The 27,947-nt window shown below is 37.2% G+C and overlaps 1 protein-coding gene across 3 annotated transcripts in view; it reads left to right on the forward strand.

The window, feature by feature from the left end:
• Positions 1 to 15,884, forward strand: part of LOC127631573 (RNA-binding protein Nova-1-like) — a 67,994-nt gene extending 52,110 nt beyond the window's left edge. For 2 of the 3 annotated variants that reach the window (XM_052109753.1, XM_052109755.1), the window contains one exon: positions 11,461 to 15,884. In XM_052109753.1, the coding sequence (XP_051965713.1) occupies positions 11,461 to 12,483 (1,023 nt within the window). In that variant the 3' untranslated portion in view covers positions 12,484 to 15,884. The remainder of the gene's footprint in view (positions 1 to 11,460) is intronic. The other variant, XM_052109754.1, reaches the window with a different exon arrangement.
• Positions 15,885 to 27,947: the final 12,063 nt, after the last annotated feature.

Genomic DNA, 27,947 nt, shown 5'->3' on the forward strand with positions numbered 1-27,947 from the left:
ATGTTAACACATGCTAGCATTGCCTAGCGGAGTGCTAAAACATGCTAAAAACGTGCTAGCATCATGTTAACACATGCTAGCTTCGCCTAGCAAAGTGATAAAACATGCTAAAAACGTGTCTATCTATCTATGTATCTATCTGAGTGTCTATCTATCTATCTATCTATCTATCTATCTAGCAACTAAGTTAAACTTTAAACTACTTTAAACTACAAACTACTTTAAAATTTAAACTAGTTTAAACTACAAACTATTTTAAACTTTAAACTAAGTTAAACTTTAAACTACTTTAAATTATAAACTACTTTAAACTATAAACTACTTTAAACTTCTTCAAACTTTCTGGTCCAAACTTTCACAAGCCAACTTAAAGTTTGTCTCGACGAACTTTTTTTTTCTAGTTTTACACTTGTGCTCGTCATCTAACGACTTGAGCAACGGTTCTCCCTGGTTTTTATGCCGCATTGTGGAATTTTTAGGGAGCGAACATTTCAGGGCCCTGGAATGATTTTGCAATTGAGACAGCCCTAAAAATGACTGACTCTCTGATCAGTGCCCTGACTACTGATCTAGGGAACTGATTTAGACACACCCGAAGTCTGCTTTGATATTATTGCAGTCACGTGTTCGTGTCTTGCCTTTGTGTTCCTTTGCAATTATAACCACTAGTGCTGCTGTCATGGCATGTCAGCCATTGCATTTCACATCAGACAGCAGACTGATTGAAAGGTAGAAGGCAAGATTTGAAGTCATATTATTAAGCAACAGCTGCTGATCTTGGGTCAGGAACGACACCCGCTGAGCCTGCAAACCAATGGTCTGCAGATGGGCATGGCTAACACCTTACTTAATTCAAAAGCTGACCTTCCACTCCCACCCACCGTCATTCCATGTGCCTGTTCCACTTCATCCACAACACAGGAATGAAATTTGATCATCCACATTGCTCATTGTTATGGCCAAATTATATTAGATAATGTTGAAATTCTGAAGGGCAACACCTCAGTGGCTACCTTCGGTCAGCACAAGTTTCCTATGTTCTTTTCCTCAGCACAGCACTGCCTGCTTCCTACTTCCTGTTGTTTTCCTATCCAAATAGGAATTGGCCCATTAATGCACAGGAAAGCATCTAATTCTGTATAAAAGTAGTCACAAATACTCATCCAATAATTTTAGAAGGGCATTAATGCCACTGAAGAGTTATATTTGAGCAAACAATACGCTTACCCAGACAAATCAATCCCACTGTAATTTATTCAACTGAAAATCTTTAGTACTGCACATGGCCATTACAATAATTTGCAAATCATTCAAGAGAGAAAAAAAATGCATATTTTTAATTTACCTCAAGGGCGTGGCCACATAAGTGCTTGGGTGGCATTATTATTACTACTGTGAATTTTACATTTTACTATAAAGTAACATTTCTGATGCAATTTCTTCCACTTCTTCGGCTTCACACATTCACTTTAAAGCTCATGCAGACCAAGATTGCAGTCTTTTGCATATTAACAGTCACACTAGGACACGTCACGATTTTAATTTGACTAATTGTGCATACATTTTTTCCTCAAACATGTAAAATTTGTGTGAGAGCATTTGGAAGCAGATGTGTGTCAGTCAGGCAGCGTGAGAGTATCAGATTAAATTGGAGCTCCATATTAGCGGTACTGCAGAAACACTGGTGTTGTGATAGCTTTTTTATTTTAGTACCAATTTGGTACTGATGTTCCGGAACATTTGACATCACTAGACTCGTCACTCCTTTTCTTTAAGTTTGGCTTTTATAATAGAAGTGAATGAGGCAAATGGTTATGAAATGTTTGGAGGGCTTAAAGGAAAAAATGTGAAGCTTATAATTTTTTAAAAGCACTTACATTCATTTCTGTTAAAACTTGTGTATTATTTGACATATAAAGTTGTTTAAATCATAGTTTTTACAGGTTTAGGGTTTAAGGCGTTAAGTCTTCATGGCAACGAAGTTGTAAAATAGGATATAACTACACAGAAATGGTTAGTAAGTGATTTTATCACACTAAAATCATATTAACACGCATTGAGTTTATATATTGTGGCTATGCTTTTGAAACAGTTATTATTTTAACATCTATGGGTTGACACCTTTCATTCCATTCCCTTCCATTGTAAGTGATTCACTGTAAGCCAGATATTTTGCTTTCATAAAGGAGGGAAGAGTCTAAATAATTTTTTGTTGTAATTCTACATTATGCCACAAATGCTGTAAAATCTTGTATTTAATTTTCTTTTACATAGCGGAATTCTTTGTGAAGAACTACACTTACTGTAAATTCTGAAGAGAAACATTCACCAATCAAACATTCACCTCTGCAGCGACCGCCCACTCCCATGACATGCTGCAAATTATGCAATAGAGTTGGTCTCCCTATATTCTCCAAATAATTACATATTTGTATAAATCTGTATATTTTGCAATACATTTAAAATACCAAAATATTAATAAAATACTAAATATTTCTCTACATAAAATCAACAAATTTTTTAAAAATTCAATTTCCATTGTTAAATGCATTATTTGCAGTGCTTCATGGGAATGTAGTTCATTCAGTTTAGTTAAAGCATTAAGTACACACTCTTGTACCTTAGTCTTTTTGTCCAATTTTCAAAAATGTTTTGTTTTAAAATCAAGGCTTGTAATTTTTTTGATTTACCTCGGAGCTGGTTGGTTTGGTTTATTGCATATAATGCTTTTATGAAGACTTTTATGAAATCGCTATGGAAAAAAATTATTGGAAAAACATTTCCGAAACCAGGACGAGCATTGTTGCACACTATTATGTGTTTAAAAAAAAATAAAAATTATGTTTGCCTGGCTGACAATTTATAAATATAAATTCTGTGACTGGTCCACACAGTTCTACCAAGGTCCACTAACTTGGAAATTTCTGGCCTTGCCAATGATATATATATTTCATAAAGATATATATATATATATATATATATATATATATATATATATATATATATATATATATATATATATAAGATCAGCTATGAAATCCGCTATGACATTTGAAGCTTGTTCACTTCCAAGAAACCCAATACTGAATATGGCTGTTTCGGTATCTCATGTTTATGAACATTTTGATTAATCTTTGAAAGATCATTAACGGCTCCCCCTGCTTTGCTTATGACTTTGAAAAGTGGAACAGTTTTCCCATTAACTCTATTCTTCAACATAAAAAAATAATAATAATACTTTTCTCCATGCATCAATGGCCTTTCCCATAATAACCCACAGCTTTACATCTATTACATTGATGAGTGGGATTGCCCTAATAGCTGTGCTGTTTCAAACCATCCCATCCCTCTACGACACCACCAAATCCAGCCTATTTAATTATCCTGCATTGGGAATCTAATAAAAGTTCTCATTAGAGCACTACTCACACACACACACACACACACACACACACACACACACACACACACACACACACACACACACACACACACACACACACAGCAAGACAGCCAAGCGTAACACTGTCGTGTTGCATACTCGTCTCCTAAATTAAAAGCGACATCAGGAAAATTGCTATAACGTCTGAAATTGAAAAAAATCCTCTCACCCAATAGCTCAACCACACTTTCTCTACTCTCCCCTCCTCTCACGGTTCTCTAGAGGGATGGTGACTGGCTAAAATATTTTGTGCATTTTTTAACCTTCAAATCCATCAGCCAGCTAGGAAAAAGGTCATTGTCTCTCTACAGGGTATCGTTCTAATTTCAAGAAGAGCCAGTGGAGAAAGAGAGCCTTACACAACATTGTTTGTCGGACAAGGAACTACATCCTCTAATGCCAGGCTTGAATCTCTTTTGGGAGAAAGAAAGGACAGATGCAGTTTGGGTTGTTTGTCATTAGTGTTTGGTTAGTATAATGTTTGTTTAATGTAGTCATGGCATACAGCAAAAGAGTGTGAATACCTTCTGTAAGTCTTAAAGGGATAGTTCACCCAAAAATGGAAATTCTGTCAACATTACTCCCCCTTTTGTTGTTCCAAAGCCCTATGACTTTTAACCTTCTTTGAAACACAAAGTGTGATGTTAGGTAGAATGCTAGCTGCCGTCAGTCATCATTCACTTTCATTGCATCTTTTTTCCATACAGTAGTATAATAGTAGGCTAGAATTCTATGTTCTAGGTCTTTCCTATATTGTTTACGTGAAGAATTAATATTGTTTTTTCTCAATATGAAATAGAAAGCCATCAGATGTCATGTGCAATGATTCAGAGGGATATTAATAAGCCAGAATGTTGAGCAATATTATCAGGGATCATGTAGGGCATTTGAGAAGAGTTGACATGTCTATATCAAGTCTCACAGTCAGTGTAAGGGACAACCTTAAAAGCAAGTTGTCCTGTTGATGTTGGACTGTGTGATCTCATATTGTCTATGTGTGAGATGAGGGGCTCTATCCAAAGATCGCACATCCCTAATCCTAAAACAGACACCTGGGGAAATGAGTTTTAACATTCTTTGATGGATGCAGGACTTAAGCTGTCTGAAATGGCATAAAAATCAATAATAAATCAGACCTTTATAAAATATAAATTTGTAAGGTGCATATTTTTTTTTTTTTTTGCTGTTGGGTTATAGAGAGATCTGTGATGTCAAGACTAGCACTTCAAGGCAAGAATAGTTAAAATCATTTTTTTATTATTATTTTCAATGTGAGATTATTTATTTGTTTATTTTGATAAAGATGGCATTAGATCTTCAATCATTTCACTGAGTAGCCTGTATGAGCTTGATTTAAATGGGCAGTTCACTCAAAAATCATTTTCTCACCATCATGTTTTTCCAAATCCATATGACTTTGTTTCTGCATGGAAGACAAAAGGAGAGCCTCAGTCATCATTCACTTTCATTGGATCTTTTTTGTTTTCTCCATGCAAAGAAAGTGAATGGTGTCTGAGACTGAACATACTGCCTAATATCTCCTTTTGTGTTCCAAGAAAGAAGGTCATATAGGTTTGAAATCTTTTAGGGAGAACTATTCCAGCAATTGAACTGTTTCACCAGATTCCATCACATAATGCACATTGGGGAGATGAGTGCAAATTAAAATGGCTCTGAGATTTATATACTTGAACATGTATTGTCAGAATGCAGTCACTATTGTAATGTGGTGTGGTACTTGGGGAGATGGAGGGTCCTATTTTAAATACGCAGTGAACTCATTACAGGACATACTATTTTTGGGTGCCTCACAACCACTTGTGATTACGCGTAGGGTTTTTAAATACAGTCTAGAGAGCTGATTTGTTGTGGAAATTCCTCTTTATTTAAGATCAGTTATATTGATCTATATTGATGTTATAAATGCAAATTTTACCTTAGTAGATTAATCTCATGAAAAAAACATGTCGGGTCATATTTCACTCCAAAACCAATAGGAGGAAATTATAAATAAATATATATTGATGGCCAAAAGTTTGGAATAATGTACAGATTTTGTTTCTGTTTCAGAAGGAAATTGGTAATTTAATTAATCAAAGTGGCATTCAGCTGATCACAATGTATAGTCAGGACATTACTGATGTAAAAAACAGCACCATCACTATTTGAAAGATGTCATTTTTGATCAAATCTAGATCGGCCCCATCTCCAGCAGCCATCACTCCAACAGCTTATCCTTGAGTAATCATGCTAAATTGCTAATTTGGTTCTAGAAAATCACTTGCCTTTATATAAAACCCAGTTGAAAGCTATTTGGTTCATTAAATGAAGCTTAACATTGTCTTTGTGCTTGTTTTTCATAGATATGCAATAGACTGGCATGTCTTAAGGTCAATAGTAGGTCAGAAATGGCAAAAAAGAAACCGCTTTCTCTAGAAGCTCATCAGTCAAACTTTGTTTTGAGGTTATACAATGCTTGAAGATTTCATACAAAGGTGTACACTAGAGTCTTCAAAGACAAAGGACAACTGGCTCTAACAAGGACAGAAAGCGAAGTGGAAGGCCCAGAAAACACATCAGAGTCTCAAGTTTGAGAAATAGACGCCTCACATGTCTGAATTTTGTACATTATTCCAAACTTTCTGTGTGTGTGTGTGTGTGTGTGTGTGTGTGCGTGTGTGTGTGTGTGTGTGTGTATATTTTGGTAAAATAAAACAAAGCCTATTTTTAGAACTATTAAGATAGGGGTTGAAATGTGACCTGGACATGATGTTGAAATATTAATCCTAGTTGTTAGATGGCCAAATGAAAAGAATTTCCTATAGGCTTTTTTAAAACTTGTTATCTATGGCTCCAAATTTCTTGTTTTCTGCATCATCATGTCTGAGGATGCAAACTGAGTTTAATGTGAGATTAAACAGAGGTTAAATGAGAGCGTGAGATTTACACTCTCATAGAGGAGTTCAGACGTGTAATCCCTCGACCAGCATGTCTAGTTCCTGAGACAGAAATAAAAAATTACAATTCAAGTCAGCAGCAAGCCGTATTGTGAGTTTGAATCCTGTGACTTACAGAAAGAATTACAGAGTGAGAATAGAGAGTGCGACCACTCCTGCAAGACCCTCACTAGCAAGCAACAGCCCCTCACGACAGTCATAAGACCAAGGTAAGGAGGATGAGGAGAGGACGCTATTTTTAACTCCTGTGGAGTCCTTTTTTATTTGTCAATGCCAGCAAACAGCACATGCAGACAGAGGCAGATGCTGTGCAGAGATGGACGGCTAAGCCTAGGATCAGGAGACAGGCGATTAACCCAAAGGCAAGCGCTTAAGACTTCAAAGTGCAAACAGCTACGGCTCTAGAGTCAGGCACTGTTCCGGGGACAGAGGTGGGGAGGGGGCCTAACAGTTGCTGGAGTTGTTTGAGACCTTTGGCATCCTTTTGACTGTTTTGGGTTTTTTGTTGTTTTTGATAAAACAAAGTCTCAGCTTTCAAACAATGTAAATCTTATCATGAAATTCAAACTATTAATATTATTTTTTTGCTCTTTAATGCAGTGTGTCAAATCATGCGGCTGTCAATTCTGAAGGGAGCGCTGCATAAAGCATCTCTCCTCCGATCAGCTCTACACTATAATACTAAATTAGAGCACAAAACCACTTCAATAAACATCAGACGAATGTTGAAAGACACAATGTGATTGGCTGAAATTATCATCTCTCATCTAATCAATGTACATTTATCCCTGGAAAGTTATCTGATGTCCATAGTTTGTTAGCTTGTTTCAGGGCCGGAGGTGTCACGATCTACCAATGGATGCGCAAATTGCATATTTAGAAACAAGATCTCGGCAACGGTGTGGGATAGTATCATAAATCCTATCATTAGAAAGCTGAGACTTTCCTTTTTACTTTAATGCATAAAACTCAAAATGTGATTTTGGGTCAATGTGATGGAGCAGGTCACATATTGTATACCCAGGAGGACCCTGCTGATTTCCACCTCTACGGTACAAAACTTGGTGTTGTCAAGGACTGGGTATCCTACATTTGGCCTCTTCGAGTGCATATTCATCCGTAGAAAGAGTTCAGAGGAAGTTTGAACTGTTTGAACTGGAATGCATCTTAAATCAGAGTGCAGCCGGATCTGCTGCTACAAAGACTCAGGGGGCCTCATCTGCTGTTTCAGCAAAACCCACTCAGAGAGAGAGAGACTGTATCTTTTGATTAATTTGTTCTAGCCTCTGATGCTGGTCTCATTATTATTAATATTTTTTGTTGTTGTTGTTGCAGTACTAGAAATATGTAATACAGTCTACATAGGGAGTACGTACATTTGTCCTTCATGGCTGACCAATCTTTCATTGCCCATTACCCACAACCCCCTGCCGCATCCTCCCGACAACTTATCAAAGGCTTGTAGTCCCAGATGACTTGTGGTACAGCAGTAGGCGTCTCTCTATCTCCTTTGCACTCTTACTTTCTCTGTCTCAGCGTCCCTCTTTCTTTCACTCTTTTATAGATTTAGGGGGAATCCACCTCCTCTAGCTCAGCACTTGGATGCATTCACTGAAATTAACCTGGATATGTCGACGTGGCTGGATCATTACCCAAGAGTCTTGATTCTATCAGCACTTCTCCTGCCAAATGCGATCATCAAAAATGATAGCGTCATAAAGAAAGGAAAGAGGCAGAGAAGAAAAAGGATCTGATCTGCTAAAAGTTTAATCAAATGCCCCTTTCTTTTTTCTCCCCTTTACACCCCAATTTGGAATGCCCAATTCCCAATGCACTCTAAGTCCTCATGGTGGCGTAGTGACTCGCCTCAGTCCGGGTGGCAGGGGATGAATCTCAGTTGAGTGAAATTGTGGACGGGCACTGTTGCTGTTGCGTTCTACTGCAAAAAGTAATGACAGGTTTCAATTTCCTGTCTACCATTGGTTGATCAAACAGATTTCTACCCAAGCACACAGCATTTGCACTTTTGCTGATTTAACCTACAAATGGCTTGCTTATAGCTGTCTTTGCATACTAAGTTGGGAAATGAGGAAGTATTAAAGTAATAGTTCCTCCAAAAATGAAAACTCTCATAATTTACTCACCCTCATGCCATCCCAGTTGTGTATGACTTTCTTTCTTCATGGACCTACAGAGCTGAAACATTCTTTTAAAAATCTTCATTTGTGTTCTGAAGATGAAAGAAAGTCATACACATCTGGGATGGCATGAGGGTGAGTAAATTATGAGAATTTTTTGGGAGAACTAATCCTTTAATATAACATAGAAACAAATACACACATAACCTTTAAATATAATAATAATTTCCCTAAAATCTAATTAATTTATTTAATAATATTTTCCTTAATTGCTGTAATATATAATCACATAGAGTTAAGCTTGGATCTGGAACAGGACCAATTTGCTGCATTTGCATTAGTGCAGTAATGATTAATCACAGTAAATGTTCTCTGGTGGTGAATATAAAAACAATCTGATTTCTGTTGCATTAAAAGACAACTGTGAAGATTAATTTGCTCAAAGCGTTCACCAATACATGTGTTCTTCTGTGTATTCTTCCAAGGTAAAAAGCACATTTTTGAGTCCATGAAATTTCCTGTCACCAGATTTTCATTTCTATCCTAATTCATTTAAGCTGAATGAGAGTTTGCGCTACAGGGGCAAGGCTAAACAGCCTCTTTAAAGATATGTCTGTGGGCAGCAAGCTACAGCAGACCTTGGGGGAATGAGTGAAAAGAATGGAACGACTTGTAAAAGAAATGAATGTAAGACTGAGCCGAACACCAACCCCTCCTCACCCTCTCTTCTTCCTCCACTCTCTCCTTCGCTTTGTTCATATACACACACACACACACACACACACACACACACGCCCCCACAGACACACACATCTATCTTCACTCACATCTACTCAATTCTCTTGTCTACCCTTTTACAATTTTCATCTCTCTATCTGTCATTTTGACAGTGCAAATATTCAGAATCCAGCATTATCAATGGGGAGGGCTGGAGGTTTTCATTATACGGAGTAATTAACTGTCAAAATCAAACAGCACAATGCATGTTTAGTTTTCTCACACTGCTACAATGCGTAGATGTATCTGGCAGTGATCAAAGACATCAAGCACAAATTTTTGTCAGATCAGTTAATGAATGAACATTTCAAGTAACGTGGTGGAAATTAATCGTATTTTTTTTTAATCTTTTCCCAATTCAAAGGCAAAAGTGTCCTTCATTAGTGTATGGCGTTTATGTGTGTTATAGAGTATTGTAGCACAGTACTGGATAGGTGTGTATGTGGACATGCAGTATTATGGAATAACTAGGTGGTGGTTTTAAGTGAATGCTTGAGAGCGTATACGGTGGGGGGTGGTTGGTTGGTTGCTATGCATCATTCCGACTCCCTTTCAGTCCCCCTTGAATGCTGGAGTTGAGTTTCCATGGAAACACTGACCCTTGGGAGTCGATGCTTTTCAGGAGGAGCCTCTTTTTACCTACTGATTCACAGCTCAGAAAGTACAAGAACAAACATACTTGCATCTTTATATGTATCTTCAAATATCTAATATTTTCTGCGCTCATCAGTGCTGCTGTATGTGCCATATTGTAACAACATGTTATGGCCTTTTTATAATAATGATGGAAGTAATATTTATGTATTGTTGTCCAAATAATATAATTGTATCTACTTTTTAGTTTTGTTTCACTAATCTTAGGCATTTCTATTCTTTCGTATCTTGGGTAAATGTAATATTTTTGTTTGTTTAATGCTTTAAAATGTGTCAGATTTGTTGTATTTCAATGTGACATGTTGCATTTGGCAGCACTTAAGCTGTATGATCCACATATTTTTGCAGTCAGTCTAATGTGACAAAAACACAAAAAAAAAACATGTAAAAACAAAACATAGTTAGAAAATTTTAAATTTGTGTTTCCAGTTATGTAATTTGTGAGAAGCTATGTGGAGGGCTGCAGGACTATTTAAGTTAACTGGAAAAATATGATGTAAAAAAAGATGAGAACCTTAAATTAAATGTTTAGCAGCACTTAAAATATAGACGTTCTCTTATACATTGATGTACACTTTAACCTAAAATCTTAATGTTGAAATAAAGTTGGACATTTCATTTGCTAGCTACCAACAAACAAAATCAAATTCAGTTTATATTAGAAAATAAATCACTGGTGAAATGTAATGAATATGTTTACTATCTCTAACAGTGTCTTTAGCAGCATTTTAACAAGATCAGTATGTTCTGTGTTTTGTGTGAAGCTTTAGAACAATGTATCAGCACGAGTCACTGTGCTTGATCAGAGAAGCAAGCCTTTCTAAGTAAGGGAAGAAACCATGGTAACCACTGTTTACACTTTTTTTCCTTCTATCAAAGAGGAAATTGTTTTTTACAGACATTGTCTAAATGTTACTCACTGAGAACACCATGTTGCCATTGCATTAAATTACTTGATTAAACTCCGTCAGCTGAAACTTCAATTGGAGTTATGCTTTAGTTATACAGCCACACAAACAACTGATGAAACAGCAACATGAAATGAAGTAATTACCATAAATTGTAAAAGCCAGACTTTGGTTTTGAAAACATATGGGTTTTGTTCCCACAGAAATAGTTGTTTTTGTTCAAAGACAATAGTTGTGCTAACACTAACGAGATGAAATCACACATTCTACTTGCAAATCCCAAAACTAACAACAAGTTGCATGAGTAATGGCATACTTTTTAACAGTCTAGTTTGCTTCATGCTTATCTGTTTACTGGTTTTAGATGGTTTTTTGCTCTTTTCAAATGTTCAGCCTGGAAGACCAGCTGGCCAACCAGTTGATCTTGGCCAGGCTAGTAGACCAGTTTAACTAGCTGAAGCCCAGCTTAGGCAGAATGGCAGATCAGTTAGACCAGCTAAAACCAGAAAATCAGTTTTTTAGGCACATAGAGTGACTCATTCACAGAACCATGACCTTTGGCTCTTTGCTTATGTCCTTTTCAGGCCAAGCTGATAGTGCCCAACAGCACGGCAGGGCTGATCATCGGCAAGGGCGGTGCCACAGTGAAGGCCGTCATGGAGCAGTCTGGGGCCTGGGTTCAGCTCTCACAGAAACCAGAAGGCATCAACCTGCAGGAACGCGTAGTCACCATCAGCGGAGAGCCTGAGCAGAACCGCAAAGCCGTGGAGATCATCGTGCAGAAGATCCAGGAGGATCCACAGAGCAGCAGCTGTCTCAACATCAGTTACTCCAACATCTCTGGCCCCGTGGCCAACTCCAACCCCACAGGTTCCCCGTATGCCAACTCGGCGGAGGTGATGCCGTCGGCTGCCGCTGCAGCGGCAGCCACAGCTTCCAGTCTCCTGGGGCAGGCCAGCCTGGCTGGAGTGGGTGCTTTCCCCACCACAATGTCTAGCTTCTCAGGGAATGACCTACTGACTATCACATCGGCGCTGAACACGTTAGCCAGCTACGGATACAATACCAACTCCCTGGGTCTAGGGCTCAACCCCGCAGCTGCCTCAGGAGTCCTCGCCGCTGTGGCTGCTAGTGCTAACCCTGCTGCAGCTGCAGCCGCAAACTTGCTAGCCTCCTACGCTAATGATGTATCCACCAGCGCCGGCCACCCAGCAGCCAGTCTTGGAGGCTTCACGCTAGGCTCACTAGCCGCCGCCACCGGAGCTACCAATGGCTACTTGAGTGCTGCTTCCCCACTGGTGGCAAGCTCTCTACTGGCCACTGAGAAGCTAACAGAGGGGGCAAAAGATGTGGTGGAGATTGCTGTGCCAGAGAACTTGGTTGGTGCCATTTTGGGGAAAGGAGGCAAGACGCTTGTGGAGTACCAAGAACTGACCGGAGCCCGCATTCAGATCTCCAAAAAGGGAGAGTTTGTTCCTGGCACCAGAAACCGTAAAGTTACCATTACCGGATCGCCAGCCGCTACACAGGCAGCCCAATATCTTATCAGCCAGCGAATCACATATGAGCAGGGTGTGAGGGCCACCAATCCGCAGAAGGTGGGCTAAAAACAGGGAGTATGTAAAAGGAGAGCAAGAGTGGGGGATGGGGAAGATACAGAGAAAGAGATGGAGGGCACGAATAATGAAGAAAATCAACCACATATTTTGTGGAAATCTCAGTATTAAAAAAAGATGGGAAAATATCCTCTCAAAGTGGAAAATTTAAAATCGCAAAAATGTGTAAAATGTAAATATGGGTTTATTTCTTAAGTTTTAATCTTTTAACATTTTTATTGGTTGATTTTTGTTGTTTTTTGTGCATTTCTCTGGACAGCAGTGAATGGCAATTCAACCTGGCATGCTGCTGCACTGTGGCTCCCAGCAGGTGGGCAAGGTGGTGGGATGGGGGAGAATGGGGTGGAGCAATTGGACATCCAACCCCGCTGGAATTAGCCCTTTCCCCACCCCCATCCCCTCCTAGCTGAGAGATTTTTGTTCTTTACTTTTTAGTCCTTAGTTTAATTCCCAACCTTTTTTTTGAGACTGAAAATAATCCCCCCAGTCTGTGAAACCCCATAACCCAGCCCCCCTCACCCAGGCCCTCCCCATCCCAGCCAGCCCGACCCTGCCCTGCTCTGGGCAGGATAGGGCAAGGGATGTGAGGCTGCTCCAGTGTCTCTCAGCGCCACTAGACATTGATCTGGGGCCTCAGTTTGACCAGGTATATGCCACGCCATGCTACAGATGTTGTTAGCATAAGGGAAGCTTGCAGATCATATTGTGGACATAGGCCATGACAAAAAAATGCACCTGCTATGGTCAGAATATTTAGTACCAGAGAAAATTTCTCTATGGAAATTTAAGTCTGGTGTTTATACAAATATTGCTATCATTATTATTACTACTTCTATTATTATTATTATTATTATTACGAATTATCATCACCATCAACGTTATTTATTAATATGATTTCACCCATAAGGACTGAGGTATTTTTTGTTTTTCTTAATCTGTGAATTCAGGTTGACATGAATGTAAAGACAATATTTTGGATTCAGTTTTTTATTTAAGTAGATTGAATCATGTGTCCATGGAATATATGTCTTATTTAATGTCCAGTGATAACTGCACTGTTGGCACCAACAGAGTATAGGAGCAAGTGTACTGTACAGAGATATTAATACAGTTTAAACAACAAAAAAACTCTGACACACTCAAACACACACACTATTACCAGATCAAATGCTGAATTTGATCATGAGCAGACTTGAAATCACAATGGGACTAGACAATTTATTAGCAGATCTACTGAATTAGAATGTAGGTCTTTGCACAAGTCCAAGGGAGTGTACCAATGACAAGAAAACATCTCTATATTAAAGTTCATCCCTTTCTATAATGTCCAAAAAGTCAGTCTGTAGTTTACGCTGCCCTACTGTCCAGAACTCTGCAGTGCTAAAGATATTGTGCACTTAGAGCCACTGCAGTCGAATGTCTGCACAAATCTTCTATTGATGTCATTGGGAGATTTGTATAGATATTCCCGATCAAATTGGAAAATGAACATACTACTGAACAATTATAGCCATGAACAAAGTTACACTCTGATCGACACTGGCTGGTTAGTTACATAGTCTGCCCTAAAAATTGTGTCATTGTTGAAACAGGTTGCTGGCCCTATTACGGCCAATAGTAGCCACAAGTCCCCGAACCACTACTGAGTCTAAGAATTGTTTTGGGTGCGTTATGATTACCTATATCAGGATCACCTATACCCTTCCAAAATTAATGGGCTCTTCATGTAAACAAATTCCTGTGCAGATTAGAACTACCCAAGTGTGACGTATGTGCTGCTGATGAGGTCCTAGTTTGTTTTTCCTTTTTTTTTAAGTCTGAGTACACTGAATTTTGTCTAAATGCACTGTGAAGTGTGGAGGCCATGATGGAAGGCCAAGAAAAGTCAGGTTTCTTTATCATTATCGTATTGATGCACCACAGTGATGTAATGTACTCTCATGTTTATACCAACCTCCATGGAGTCAATGTATTGTTCACCGTTAGGAAGCAGAGGATCAATGTTGGAATGGTTAGGTTGGGGTCAGGTGCTTCGAGATTATTGCACATCATGTTGCTGGATCTAACCTTCATTTTCCAGTTTTCCAAGCCCCAATAACCGAATCCCAATCAAGAGGGTGTATATGTATTGTGAAAAGGCAGTGGATGGTGTATTTATTTTCATCTAGATGAACTTTGTGTCCTCCAAAATAGTAATACGACTAGAAAAGAAACAGGCATATTTAATATTTTTACTGGATGAAATCTATTTAAAAGCTACTACCAATACATATCAGGATGTTTTGCAATTTTCTAAAAGACCAGGCTTGCATACAGTACGTTCAAATGGAGAGCATTCCCAAACAGATTGGACGGCTACAGAATTAGACAGCGCTGTGCTCTCTCTCCCCTCACTAAAGTTATGATTCTTTCCTATCCTTTGCTATTGGAGCACCAGGGGAAAGTAAATCTGAACCAATTGGTAAGGAGGCTTCTTTATTCTCATCTAAAAACCATTACCTCCCCTCACCTCTTCTCAACCTTTTTTTACCTTCGTGCACCCCCATTCTGACACATCAACCCAGAGACCCCCTTCTCTCACATCTCTCCATGGGTGGCAAAGTCTGGTGTAACAGTGCATGTTTGCTTGTTCTTTCACAAAACAATGTTGGAAGGTAACAAAAAGGGAAGATGTGTCTACAGAGTAGAACGTAGAAGCTTGCAATAGATCGCAATGGAGCATAACACACCATTTTCTGTCATGTTAAGGCCAATTTTTTAAAAGGGATATTGTCCTGAGCCATCAATATTTTTGTGTGGTGAGTGTGGGTATGTGTGCAGCAAGCTTTCAGTCTAGAGTTTGGGATTATATCTGAACTTAAAGCAGTTGTGCCCTAGGTTAGGAGGACTAACAAGCTGAATAGAGATGGAGAAGTTTGTTTTGCAAAACATCAATTAATCCATGTACTCAGTTAGCTAGTTGCCCATTTATGATGTGCAATGTGATCTTTTTTTCCAAACGAAGGGATATCATAGTTATATTAGGAATTTTTTAAGAGAGAGCTACAAAGACCAAGCCGAGGAAGTGATGGCAATCGAGTGCCTCCGCATTTTAGAGTGCATCTGTGCATTCGGTTTTACCCATGATGATGCAGTACTTTTAGGAGACACTTGAACAGTGGAATCAGTCATGTTTTAGTGTCAGTAGATCCCAACATACAAAGACACACATTGATAAACACACACAGACACATTTTTGTAAATCAAGATCACATAATAGTTTAATTTGATTAATACAAAAAAGCAAGATATTACTGTGACAATTCAATGTGAAAACTAATTAAGGTGCCAATGTTGTGTCAAGGAGCAGCTTTCTGTTTTTTAGTTTTTGTATTCAGTACTAAAAGTACATATGGTGTGGGGGAGGGTCGCAGTTTTTTCTTTTGTTAGTAACTGGGAAAATAGATCAAGTGTGATGAGTACTGAAAGCAATATACGTAGTAGCATGTCGTCATGTCTTGTCCTTTTATTCTGTCTGTGTAGGAGCTTTGGATTTACCTAGATGTTGAGTAGATTTGCAAATACTATTTTTTAAGTTGTGAAGATGCTGCTATTGAATAAGTGATGTACTAAAATTTTAGATAAAACATATCTGGTCAGTCATTTAGCAGGATGTGGTAGTTCTAAGAGGTGTAACTAAATACTTCATTGATATTGAAATAATAATTGCTATATCGATGGATTAAATAAACCCGTGCCAAAATAGATCTCTACAGATGGAAATGTGATTTAAACTCCATTAGTTAAGAGCAGACATACTTTTGTAGTAAAAAAAAATGTGAAAGTGCCAAACAAGCCACAGTTAAGATATAACTAACGGGGGATAAACGTGAATAGCAAAGCAAAAATACTGACATTAGCACTACAGTATAAGGTTGAGCAACCCAGTCTCCTAAAAATTCGTACCTATTTTACAAGTTGGATATTTCATATGATTTTGTACAAGTTAGTTCGTATAAATTTGTACTATTTCATCATGAGCAAATGCCTGGATAATGCGGAAGTAAGCGTGAGTTTCACTCACTAAGCGTATATATCATGCTTATTAATATTATGCCCTTACCCAAACCCTTTATCTAAACCTGATCAATAGAGTGTGTAAACATGATAGGAAGCTGTTGTATGTGACAGAAGCGAGTAATTAAACCAGCGATGTCATAGACTGTAGTGAAATTCGTACAAATTCATACGTGTGCAGTTGGATGATATCATACGAATTAGCTACATTTAGAAAAGTCGTATGAATCCTAAAGATTTCGCTGTGTGAGTGTGTGGGGTTGAGAGTTTTCTGCCCCTCTTAATATCTAGTCCTTATGAAAAAGAATAAGGAGGGATTCATCTTGTAGGCCAAACAAAAAAGCAGGGTGCCATGTGGCCATCAACACATCCTTGGGGCTAGAAGACTGCCAAGTTAGCTTAGCATGGTTAAAGTTTTATAAGTTATCAGCATAATTAAGTCAGCCTTTTATAATTCTTAAAATGTATTTTGTGAAGATAGATGTTATCTTTTTTGCACGTCGATATTGCATGAAACCAAGTGAAGCGTGGATTTAAAAAATATCAAGACACAAAATATCATTAAAAAAAATAACAATTAGGCAATCTGCACTTATTTTGAGGACAAATATTTGCATGGCAACAACAGTTAGAGCTATTAAATTAGCTTTTTTACATTTTTCACTCTTTTTATTTTAGTTTTTTAGTTTTGCTAAGACCAAGTTGGTTTTTGTTTCCAAGGAAGCTAGACCACAGAAACCAAAATCATTCATAGTCATTGTCATATTCAGCATCATAAATACAGCACTCATTTTGTACAAAGTAATTGATATTTTCTGATATTCTATGAAAACAATTTTGGGCAAAGAAGGTTAATTTATAGCAAAAGCGATTTCTCCTTCTGAACATTAAAACATGGCCATGAATGTACTCACCTCTACATAAGTTTGCATATCACTCTTTCTATCATGATTCTAAGGCTCGTTTTCACTGTAAATTGTGTCAGTACTAACATCATTAGGCAGTGTTACACTCTTCTGTTCTGTAGCTTGTTCTGCAATTAATGCACATTAAGTTTGATCCATTCTTGTGATAAGCACTTTATATTTCTCTTATATTTCATGCCACCCCAGTAAAAACAGCCCTATTTTCAAATTAGAGCAAATACAATGGCACTGCTTGAACCCTTTACCTCAAGTATCCATAAAAAAGGAATATTTTTAGAACTATTTAAATGAACAGAATTCCTGATCATAATACAATGAATGATTAAGGCACTACAGCCAGATTATTGAAGCTGACCAAAAATGACAGAATTTGGAAATGTTGTTTTTATAGTGTTTTGTATTATTATTAATAGGTGTCAAAAAAGGGCATGTCTGGTGTCATATTTTTTCATTTAGGTCCATGCTACATCTTAACATCAAAATTGCTCTATGCTTAGTTATGGTTGCTTTTGAAACTATATCAGGCATATTTTTTAAAATAGAGACAGTAGTTCAGTTGGAAAAAAGAGTAATATTTGTGTTTTTGTGCATGCATTTAGCAGTTTCGTATGTATGACATGCTGTGCAACTCATGTCAGTGTGCCCACAAAAGCAGCACTGATGTTTTTTCTCCCAGCTTACTGGGTTCAGCAGCTTTGTCAAATGCAGTTGAGTCAAGATGAATGCAAACTTATGGTTTAGCTGATGTTGAGAAGGTTATTGCTTTTATGTAGGCATTGGACTCGAGCTTGTTGCTCTTCCTAAACCCCACACGCCCCCAGTACAACCCAACACAAACCCCACCCTTGGCCCCCCACCATCAGAAGTGAAAAAAAAAAACAACAAAAAAAAAACAAAAGAAAACTCAAAAACGTGGGGTCACTTTTGAGCTTGTACCCATAAAAGCACCAGCAATGTTAGAATACATTTGTCATATCACTGTTCTGTTCTCTCTTTTTTATTTTCCTGTTTTTATTTGTATGACACTCTCTAACCTAGACCAAGTATAACAAAAATGTCATTCACATGTATCCTGTTTACTCTCCCCTTTTCTCCCTTTTGCACTATTTCACTGCTCCCTTTTTTCCCAACCACTCCCCACTCTTCTGCCGACCTCCCCCTCACACCCTCCCTGACTTTCTCCTGAGTGCCAAACAAAAACAGTACCATTCCAAACGTTTTGAGTTCTCTTGTATGTTGGACATCCATCGGACGCACCCATGAAGCCAGCATGTTTCTCCATAACATGATGTCAGTCATGACGCCTCAACATTACCCAAAAAGCAAGCCGTAAAAAGCGAGACCTGGATAAACATGGTAAAAAAAAAAAAAAGGCTGGCTACCTCTCATAAACTGCTTTTCCTAATTCTCTGTCATCTCTTCAACCTCCAGGACATTACTGATTGTGTGCCATAATGTTGGGGGCACTGTCACTCTCCTCACCCCTGAGTCTCTCCATTTGATTTTTCGATGGAAAACATTAACCACAAACAAAGAAAAATCCATTTTAATGGCAGGTTTTTTTTTTCTTCTTTAACATAAAAACACGCTGAGGAGTGTAACGTCAGCTGTGCAGCCATCTTCTGTCTTCTGAACTTTGAAACTTCTCACCCCTCATGAACTTTATTGACCTTCTTCCTCCCCTTCTATGTTCATCAACTGTTTGGACTTAAAAACTCCATTCCATCTCCAAACCTTTTTGAAACTGTGCAGTTCTAGTTGAGATGATTGGATTTATTTCTCTTTTTTAAGTCATCATTGGGGACGATTCTCAGAGATAAGAAATAAAAAAAAGGGAATAATATCAGTAAGATTCAAGCTGTTTCTCCACAATTTCATTATTTTCTCTCACTGTAAATAAATATTTGTAAGGTTTTGTTGAACTGTAACCAGAACCGTGTTCAACATAATGGGGCTGGCAGCATAAAATCGGTTTTGTGGAGTGCTTTTAGGAGCCAGCATTAGAAAGCTGACCTTCAGTGTCATTTTGGTTGTGCTACTGCTGCCAGACTAGCAGCTCCTAGAGAGTGTCCAGTCAAGAAAAGTCTCCAAAAAGTTTAGATGTTCGAAATTGGTGTAAATGCAGCATGATCATAGAGGGAGGAGGATGATTTAGAAACAAATTCTGTTCTCCTGTTTATGTAACGTGCTTGATAATTGATCATGGTTAGAGATACATCAAGTTGCCAGGATGACAAATTGAGTTCATATAAAACCATTTCTGGCCGTTCCAATACATAATCACTTCTAACAATTAAGGTAGACAATTGGAATAGGTTTCATACTTGAACCAATGGTAGTTGCTAATCACATTTTGCATATCAGATGTCACAAGTGTAAACTGTGATATGTGTTGATTATAGGTGTCTCTGATCTGATTATAGGTGTCTCATGAGAAAATGTTTCTTTGTGATTAAGAAAGATCAACCATTTGCATTCGCCTGAACCATGCTTTGAGCTCCACATCTAATGTTTCTATGCTGCCAGCTTTATTTTCTGATAACCCTTCATGAGCTTATTTATTTTAAAACTACTATTCACTATTAATAAATGGCATCAAGAACTAGACAAAAGGGAATGACTGGAAAGATGAATTACTGTTTTGTTTTTAGTATTTTAGTGGTTTCTTTTAACATCATCCATTAACTGACTTATAAAGTATTAAATATTTAATGTAACTGTAGCATTGTGTTTGTAAAAAAATAGTGAGTTGTGTTTCTTGACTTGTGGATTACCAGTGAAGTCAGCAATTTAGTGCTTATATCTATTAAGTCATTTTTTTTTTATTATTTTTTTTTATTTAAGGGTTATTATTTTCCGACAGCAACAGCAGTCATTATAAATGTTCATTTTACCATCACCTGTCTTCTGTTGTCTTATTCTTCACCTCCCACTACACTCAGTTTCATCAAATAACACATTGCAAGTTTGTGCCTGAAATCATGTGCTCGGGCTTGGGGAGGGGCCATGCTGTGTGAGAGAAGGTGCGGTCACACTAAACTTCGTGCTTCATTTGCTTCCTTTCATACACTCATGTGAAGAAGTTTTGTCTTGCGCTGCGTACCAAAGTTCAAATTTGGTGAATTCAATTTGAGAAACCACATTTACCTCTTGGCTTTTGCTGGAAAAGTGTAGTATATTGTTATTTTTCATGTTTTGAATATTATTATTTGTTATTTGTGATTTACAAAAAACTGAAACAGAGCAAAGTAATTTCACATGCGCAAAATGTAATGTGACCGTACCATGATGCGTGTGAGTGTGGGTGATATGGATGAATGTGAAAGGGTTGTGTGGGTGGGTGGGTGTTCTGTCCTCTGTCCACCAAAGCTAAAACCTGTTGGGTTTCCATTTACCAATGGAACCTGCTTATGTTATAGCTCAAACCCATCATGTGAGCCTAGTTAATTTTATCGTCCATATCTGCCCCCCCCTCCCAACCACTTTCCACCACTACCTTTCCCTCCCTTTTACGAGCCATTCCCTCGCCACGCACCCTCACACCATGTGATGTTCTCCATTGATAACATACTACTCGACCAGAACCCACATTAACTGTTCTCATGCCTGCAGAGGTGGCAGTTGCCCGTCAACTCACCATCCGCTCATGATTCGCGCACCATCCCTTATTGGCTGACGGGGCCACGCCCAACCTGACAGTTCTAAATATGAATAATAATAAAAAAAGTTAAATAAATACATAATAATAAAAAAAGAGTTAAATACAGACAAGTGATTCTCAGGGTGTTTACGTAATCTACCTTGCTCTGAGTTCACAGAGCCACAATCCAGCTCTCCCTCATGCTTTTTAAGGAGCCCAAAGACAATTTACCATGTATGATTGCTTATCAAAGTCTTCAAGAGAGAAAAAACCTGAATGATATGCACCCAATTAAAGAAGCAAGCAAAATGCTGTAATGTTTACAACCTTAACGAGACCAACGCTGTTTAAAGAATGTGTAGGAGTTTCAAGACAGTTTTTTAATAAGACGTAAGTTCAAACTGAGTTTCTTTTAAATTATAATTTCTATGTGACATGTTATGTGTTAATGAGGCATTTTTGAAAACATTGCATGTAACTATTTTTGCAATGACTTAAATCTTTTTTAAATGTCGGAATGGCTGGTACAGTGTCAAATTAGAGCTACATTTAGTTACTACTAATAAAATACATTGATGTCAGTGTTCATCTCACGTATCTTGGAGAAAGGTACTGGACTCCAGTCCAAAACAAATGTGAATGCGCTACTGTATAGAATTTGTTCATATTTGTATATGGTGACAGTGAAAATAAAGGATGTACTGGAAGTATCAGGGAGACATGAGTGCAGTGTGAAGGGCCAGACGGCCATTTACAACACCAACTCTAAAAGCTGACAGGAATCCATAAGGGACAATCAGTCAAACACAGGCAGAGCTCATCCTGTGACTTTAACCGCACATGAGGTAAGTTACATGAAGGAAAATATATATTTACATTTATTTTTTTATATTTACAGATTTAATTTCCTTTAAATTTAACATTTTATATTTTATTTAATAGACAAATATGGTGTCTTAGTGGTTTGAGAAATGGTCTTGAAATGATATAGATGTAGACATGAGACACAATAATAGATTGATTTTAAAAGAATTGTTCACAAAAATGCAACATGTTACAATGCCTTCCTGCAAATACAGGGAAAAATGGCAGAAAGAGACAAAATTCAACATTTTAATTTTAACAGTGGATCAATGAAATAATACTGAATGAAAAGACTGAAAATGATGTGGGTTTGATGTAACAAAATGTAATGTGCCATTATAAGCTTGGTTCTAGACCAGAGCAAGACAACCCGCATGGAGTGATTATGCATCCGGTCAACTAAATTTAAGAATATCTTAACATTATAAAGTTTCTTACCCATTGTCATCCACCCACTTTTTCTGTGCACTAATTCATCCAACCTTCAAAAAACACCTTCACTTCCAAAATGTCTCCAAGTCAACACCAGCTAAAGCACCGTGGAGAATTCATTATGTCCATTGGTCATCGGGCTTGACCAGTCTTCATGTTGGCTTACAGCACATTGATCTGTGGTGGAGACCCCAGGGAAATTAACATTCTCTGCATGTTTTAAAACCTGTCTCACCAAACCAACCATCAAACTAAAGAAGTATCTCCAGAGTTCAGAGTTCTTCTAATGGTGAAAAACCACTAAATTGTTGTTTTCTTGTGATGTTGAATATAAAGTGTTGATGGGGCTTGTTTAATTTGAGATTCGGTATGCAAGTCTAAGAGGATGTATTGCAATAATTGGTGCAGGTTGAGTTTAAAACTGTTTGTATCTGCATTCAGTAACCCATCCCAAAGCTCCATGCTCCCTTTTAAACATGGAAACTGTCATGATGAATAATTAGGCCTTTCATGAGGAATCATCGCTCCCTCTATCTGTCTCCATTGGGATTGGTGAACTGGTATAACCGGGGCAAGTCGGAGCTCCATCATTTCAAATGTATCCAATCTCGCTAATTGTGCTCCTTTACCAGCCTTAGGCCACAACTGATTTTCCCTCTCCTGCTCAGTTCCTTTCCCTTAGACAAGACCCAACAGACTCTTTCTTTTTTCAGCATAACTGTTTCTGCCCCTCTCCCCTCGCAAGGGGTTTAAAAGGAGTGTAAGAGAGAGAGAGAGAGAGAGAGACAGACAGAGAGAGAGAGAGGCAGACAAGAATATGCTCTCAGCCCTCAGAAATCCCTAGAGCTGGAAAGCAGGCCTATGGAACATGTGCAAAGATCTCCAGTCCTTAGTCCAACACTTTTAATGGGAGCACACACAGTACTCTGTTCTGAGACAGCTTCGGACTTTCTCAGATATTTTTATTTAGGCTGTCTGTTTTTTATCTTTATTATCTGCATTTTCTAAGAGCTGTGAAAATTTTTTGGTGCAGTGTGTAATTTCTGTGCAACTAGCATCACCAAACTGAATTGCAAAAATAATGACTGGGTTGGGTTTCCCAGACCACCACTCCTATTGTCCAACTTATAGTACCACCCCAGACTCATGGTATTGGTCAATGTTTTACACTGCAAATAAATTAATAGTAAATACATTAATTAATAAAAAAATAATAAGTTATCTTAAAATCCAAAAAAATAAATAAAAAATTCCTTAATTTTGTTGGATGTATCTTAACATCCTTAAGAGGATCAACTTACTTGGGAAGCAAAATTGTGTAAGATAATATATTTTATGTTGCAAAAAATGTCTTTCCCCATGGAAATGGGGTAAGAAAAATAAGTTTCTTTTAAGACATTTTCTCTGAAAGCAGTCTTGAAATCTTAAAATCTCATGCAATTTTGCTTATCAAGTATTTTTTTTCTTGCTTTAAGCATGCTTAGATCCTTATACTGGAAAACAAGACAACAATGCTGATCACTGACAGATGACAGAATAAATAAAGAAGCAGACAGAATACGTCACCACAAATTTGTAAGGGTAAATCATTTTGGTTGCAGTTACACACAAACAGCGCTGTCCCTCTTGTTTCCTTTCCTTCACAACAGGTTACTGACTGTGCAGTAATGCTGGAGTGAACAGCATGTATTCAGCAAGAACGCTGTACATAAACTTGGGCTGACTCCTTCAAAAATACCTACTATACAAAACCCTTCAGTGTGGTTCAGTCTAATCGATTTAAAGCCAGTGCATCTCACAGCTACGTGAAGGGTAATGCTGATGCAGAGGTTGACTATCACATCAACGCGAGGTAGAATCTGGCCCACAAGAAGAGAATAAAATTAAAGTCTGCACTCTGATCCTGAGTTGCAGGAGAAAATTACTTTGTTTTCCATCACATAAGTGAACATACAGTACTAACTGATTTAGTCCCATTTTTTAGTAAAAATATATATGCATCCTCAAATCAAGATACATTTTCGAGCGAAGCAAATTGTGCAAGATATTAAGACGTGTTGTCTTGTTAAATGTTAACAATATTTAGTGAGGTTTATGCTTAAAAGAAGAAAAAGTGTTTTCCAGTGGCGTGAGAACAATCAACTTCATTCAAGTCTTTAATATCTTAAAAAGTTTTGCTCATGTGTATCTTGTGTAAAGGAAGTTTGGATATTTTTTACTAGAAAACAAGATAAATATTCAGTAGATTAAGAAAAAAAACTTTTTACAGGTTCAAGTCTTCAATGTACAAATCTGACCTTAAAACTGTTTCTGAGACTAAACCAAATCAGTTGGTGGTAAACTTAATGTGGTTCATAGAAATATGTCCTTTTATTAGCAATAATGTTCAGAATTTATAAGCTACCTTTTTATGGCTTTCATATTTTGACTGAATTTTGAAATATGTAGCAAAACTGTATTCTGACAAAATAGTACAAATGTGACAAAAGCAATTGATTGGGGTAATCACTCTCGCCTATTAAAGTTATGTACATTTATAAGACATTTTTATCCATTATATGAATGTTTGTGTTCTAATAAGTGCAATTTAAAAAGCAGACCGTAATCTGCTGTAGCAAGATAACGATATCTCCTTCAACTGTGAAAAAATCAATCCCAGGCTTCCAACAAGATCATTTTCTTAGTATTAAATTGTAAACTTATTATAATTTTGCATTCTTTATTTGGAGAGCATAACATTTCCTTAAGTGGGAATGCCTAGATTTGCCTAGATTTGTTTCTGACTGACCAAAATATCCATTAAGTTCCATTTGTTCACTGCAGTTCCATCTCTCTATGGAAACACTGAAAATTATTGTAATAATTTTGTATGTTTTTTTTGTTTAGTTTTTTTTGCTGTTGTAATATTTCTAACAAATGAAGCTGATAAATTATACTAGAGTTAATTCGTATAAATAATAACTTTTAACATGAGTGTTTTTTGAGTATATGTAAATATGATAAATAAATACATTTAGAAAGTTGCAATGCAAAGCTGTGATTTTAAAGCACTGTAGCGTGTACAGTGATTTGTTTTATCAATTTTATGGTACGTATGATATGTTCTGCATTTCTGCAGTTGTTGTTTTTTCTTTTTGTTCATGGGCATATGCTTTAATAAATAAGGTTTTATCTTATTTTTATTTTTACTGTATATCACTGAGGCCATTCTTGAAAGAATACATTCTTACACCTCCATATAGGTCATGCTTTCCTTATCTTTTCACTGTTTTTTTATTCTAATTATCCTGTCGGAATAAAGCCAACAAGTCCTGCATCTGTGTATAATTAGCTATGGCGCTGTACATGGGAATCTAGTTGAAAAGTCTTTCATAGGTGATGTACGTTAGTGTTGATAAACCCTTCTGGGATGTAAATGCACATGTTGGAGTTTGTCTGCAACCTTGCACTACACTGTTAGTCTACAGAGAGTATAATTAGGTCACTAGTTGCAGAGATATGACTAGAGCACAATGAAGACAACAATTTATGCTCCCAAGACGTGAGATAAAAAAAGAAACTTTGTACTACTTATAAAAATCTTTCCACACTCTCTGTGTAGGTTGACAGTGTCAGACACAATGATAAATGCCTACACATCTGGGGGAAGGTCTTTGTGATAGAAGACTTGGGTGAACATGGTGTTGATTAGGGCTGCACAATTAATTGAGAAAATAATCGAGATTACAATTACAGCTGCTGCAATTCACTAATTGTGAAAAGTGTCAATTACAGCATTCCATTTAGATCTACTAGTTAAATAAAAATTTTCATATTTAAAATGTTTTCAGTGGTTTAGCATTGCATGACGTTGAGTACATAAGCCAATCAGTAATGGTGCAACAAAACTAGAACGCCCCCATTATAATAAAATGATATAACAGCAATAATGAAGGAACACAATTCTAAACTTGTTTTGGAGACATAGCTTACATAAAAAAAATGAATTGCAATTTGCCACACACAAAATTAATTATATGTAAATTCTATTAATTTAAAGTAATAATCTTGATTACAGTTTCAATGGAAATAATGGACAATTACGATTTTGTTATAATCGTGCAGCCCTACTGTTATTTTATATATATATATATATATATATATATATATATATATATATATATATATATATATATATATATATATATATATATATATATATATATAAAACAAAGAAATGTATTTTACTGTACTAGTAAAAAAATTATAAAATTATAAATGATCCATTTCCATATAATTTTACATTGAAAATGTATATTTCCCCTTCTGTCACTCACTCGACGTTGTGTCGAATGAAATGACACAAGGGGTCTTCCTTGGGAGCCTCGCGTACCTCTGAACTTGAGAAAAGGCCAATGAGAAATTGACAGACAGAATTTGCATGTCCCGCCCCCAGACATATGGGTATAAAGGGAAGCGGGCGTGTGACAACAAGCTGAAGTTGACCATTGCTCCACTCACCTCTACTTGCAAGAAGCACTACTGTTGGATCCTATGGCGCGTTTACAGCTGGCATTCTCTCTCTCTGCACGCTTTGCAGTCCATGCCCCTGGGCGCTTCGACAGTGCTTTCACTGCCTAAAATATTTTTTTCCCCTCCTAAAAGAGTTTTATTCTCTAAAAGAGTTTGAGTTTCACTTTTAAAAGAGCAATACACAGACGTTGAACGTCCTTTTCAGGATGCGTCTTTTTCAAGATGCCCTTCTGCCTCAGTGTAGTTCCTGGATGCGGTCGATATCTCTCCAAGATGGAGGTTACAACAGTAACCGTGATGTTATCAATACATACTTTTATAGTAAAATATTGTTAAAATTAGGCTATGTTTAACAAGCAAAAAGTACAATATACTGTATATAATATTCTACAATAAAATGTATAGATTGTTAAAATTATGTTTTTTAAAAGTATAAATATGATAAACATACAGCCCTCAAAATGCCATCCTGTAATGCCTGAAACATTGTCACCGCATTTATGCTAAATTTCTAGAAACCACAGCTGCTATTTTTTTTTTTTACAGTGTATAAGGTATAAATATAATCCATATTTCAAATAAAATGATAGACATGCTTTTCAGAGCACAGATTGTGAAAAAAAATATTTTAATCATCACAATCAAAGCAAGTGATTTTTTAATTACCACAGAAACTGGTCAAAGTCTAACTGAGCACAATATTTTCTCTAATGATCAACTCTCATTGTGGACACTGAAGGCTGAGGTAAGAGGTCTGTGCTTAGCTAAGACTCACTGATGAATCTCAGGCATCAAATCTCTGTCCAGCAACTGTCAAATGGAGAACTTATCCCAAACTCTCACTTAAATAAACTCCCTCGTATAAACACCTAATTGCAATAGTTGCCTAAAACAAATGCAGTTCTTTGACCATAGAAGAATTTCTTCTGGACAGTCTGACATTGAGTTGAAATGCTGCTGTGCCACCCCCCGCCCGACTCCCGTCCTCCAGATGATGTTCAACTTCCGAGGTGACACTCACTGAA

This window comes from Xyrauchen texanus, chromosome 38 (assembly GCF_025860055.1).
Source record: "Xyrauchen texanus isolate HMW12.3.18 chromosome 38, RBS_HiC_50CHRs, whole genome shotgun sequence".
NCBI classification, from domain to species: Eukaryota; Metazoa; Chordata; class Actinopteri; order Cypriniformes; family Catostomidae; genus Xyrauchen; species Xyrauchen texanus.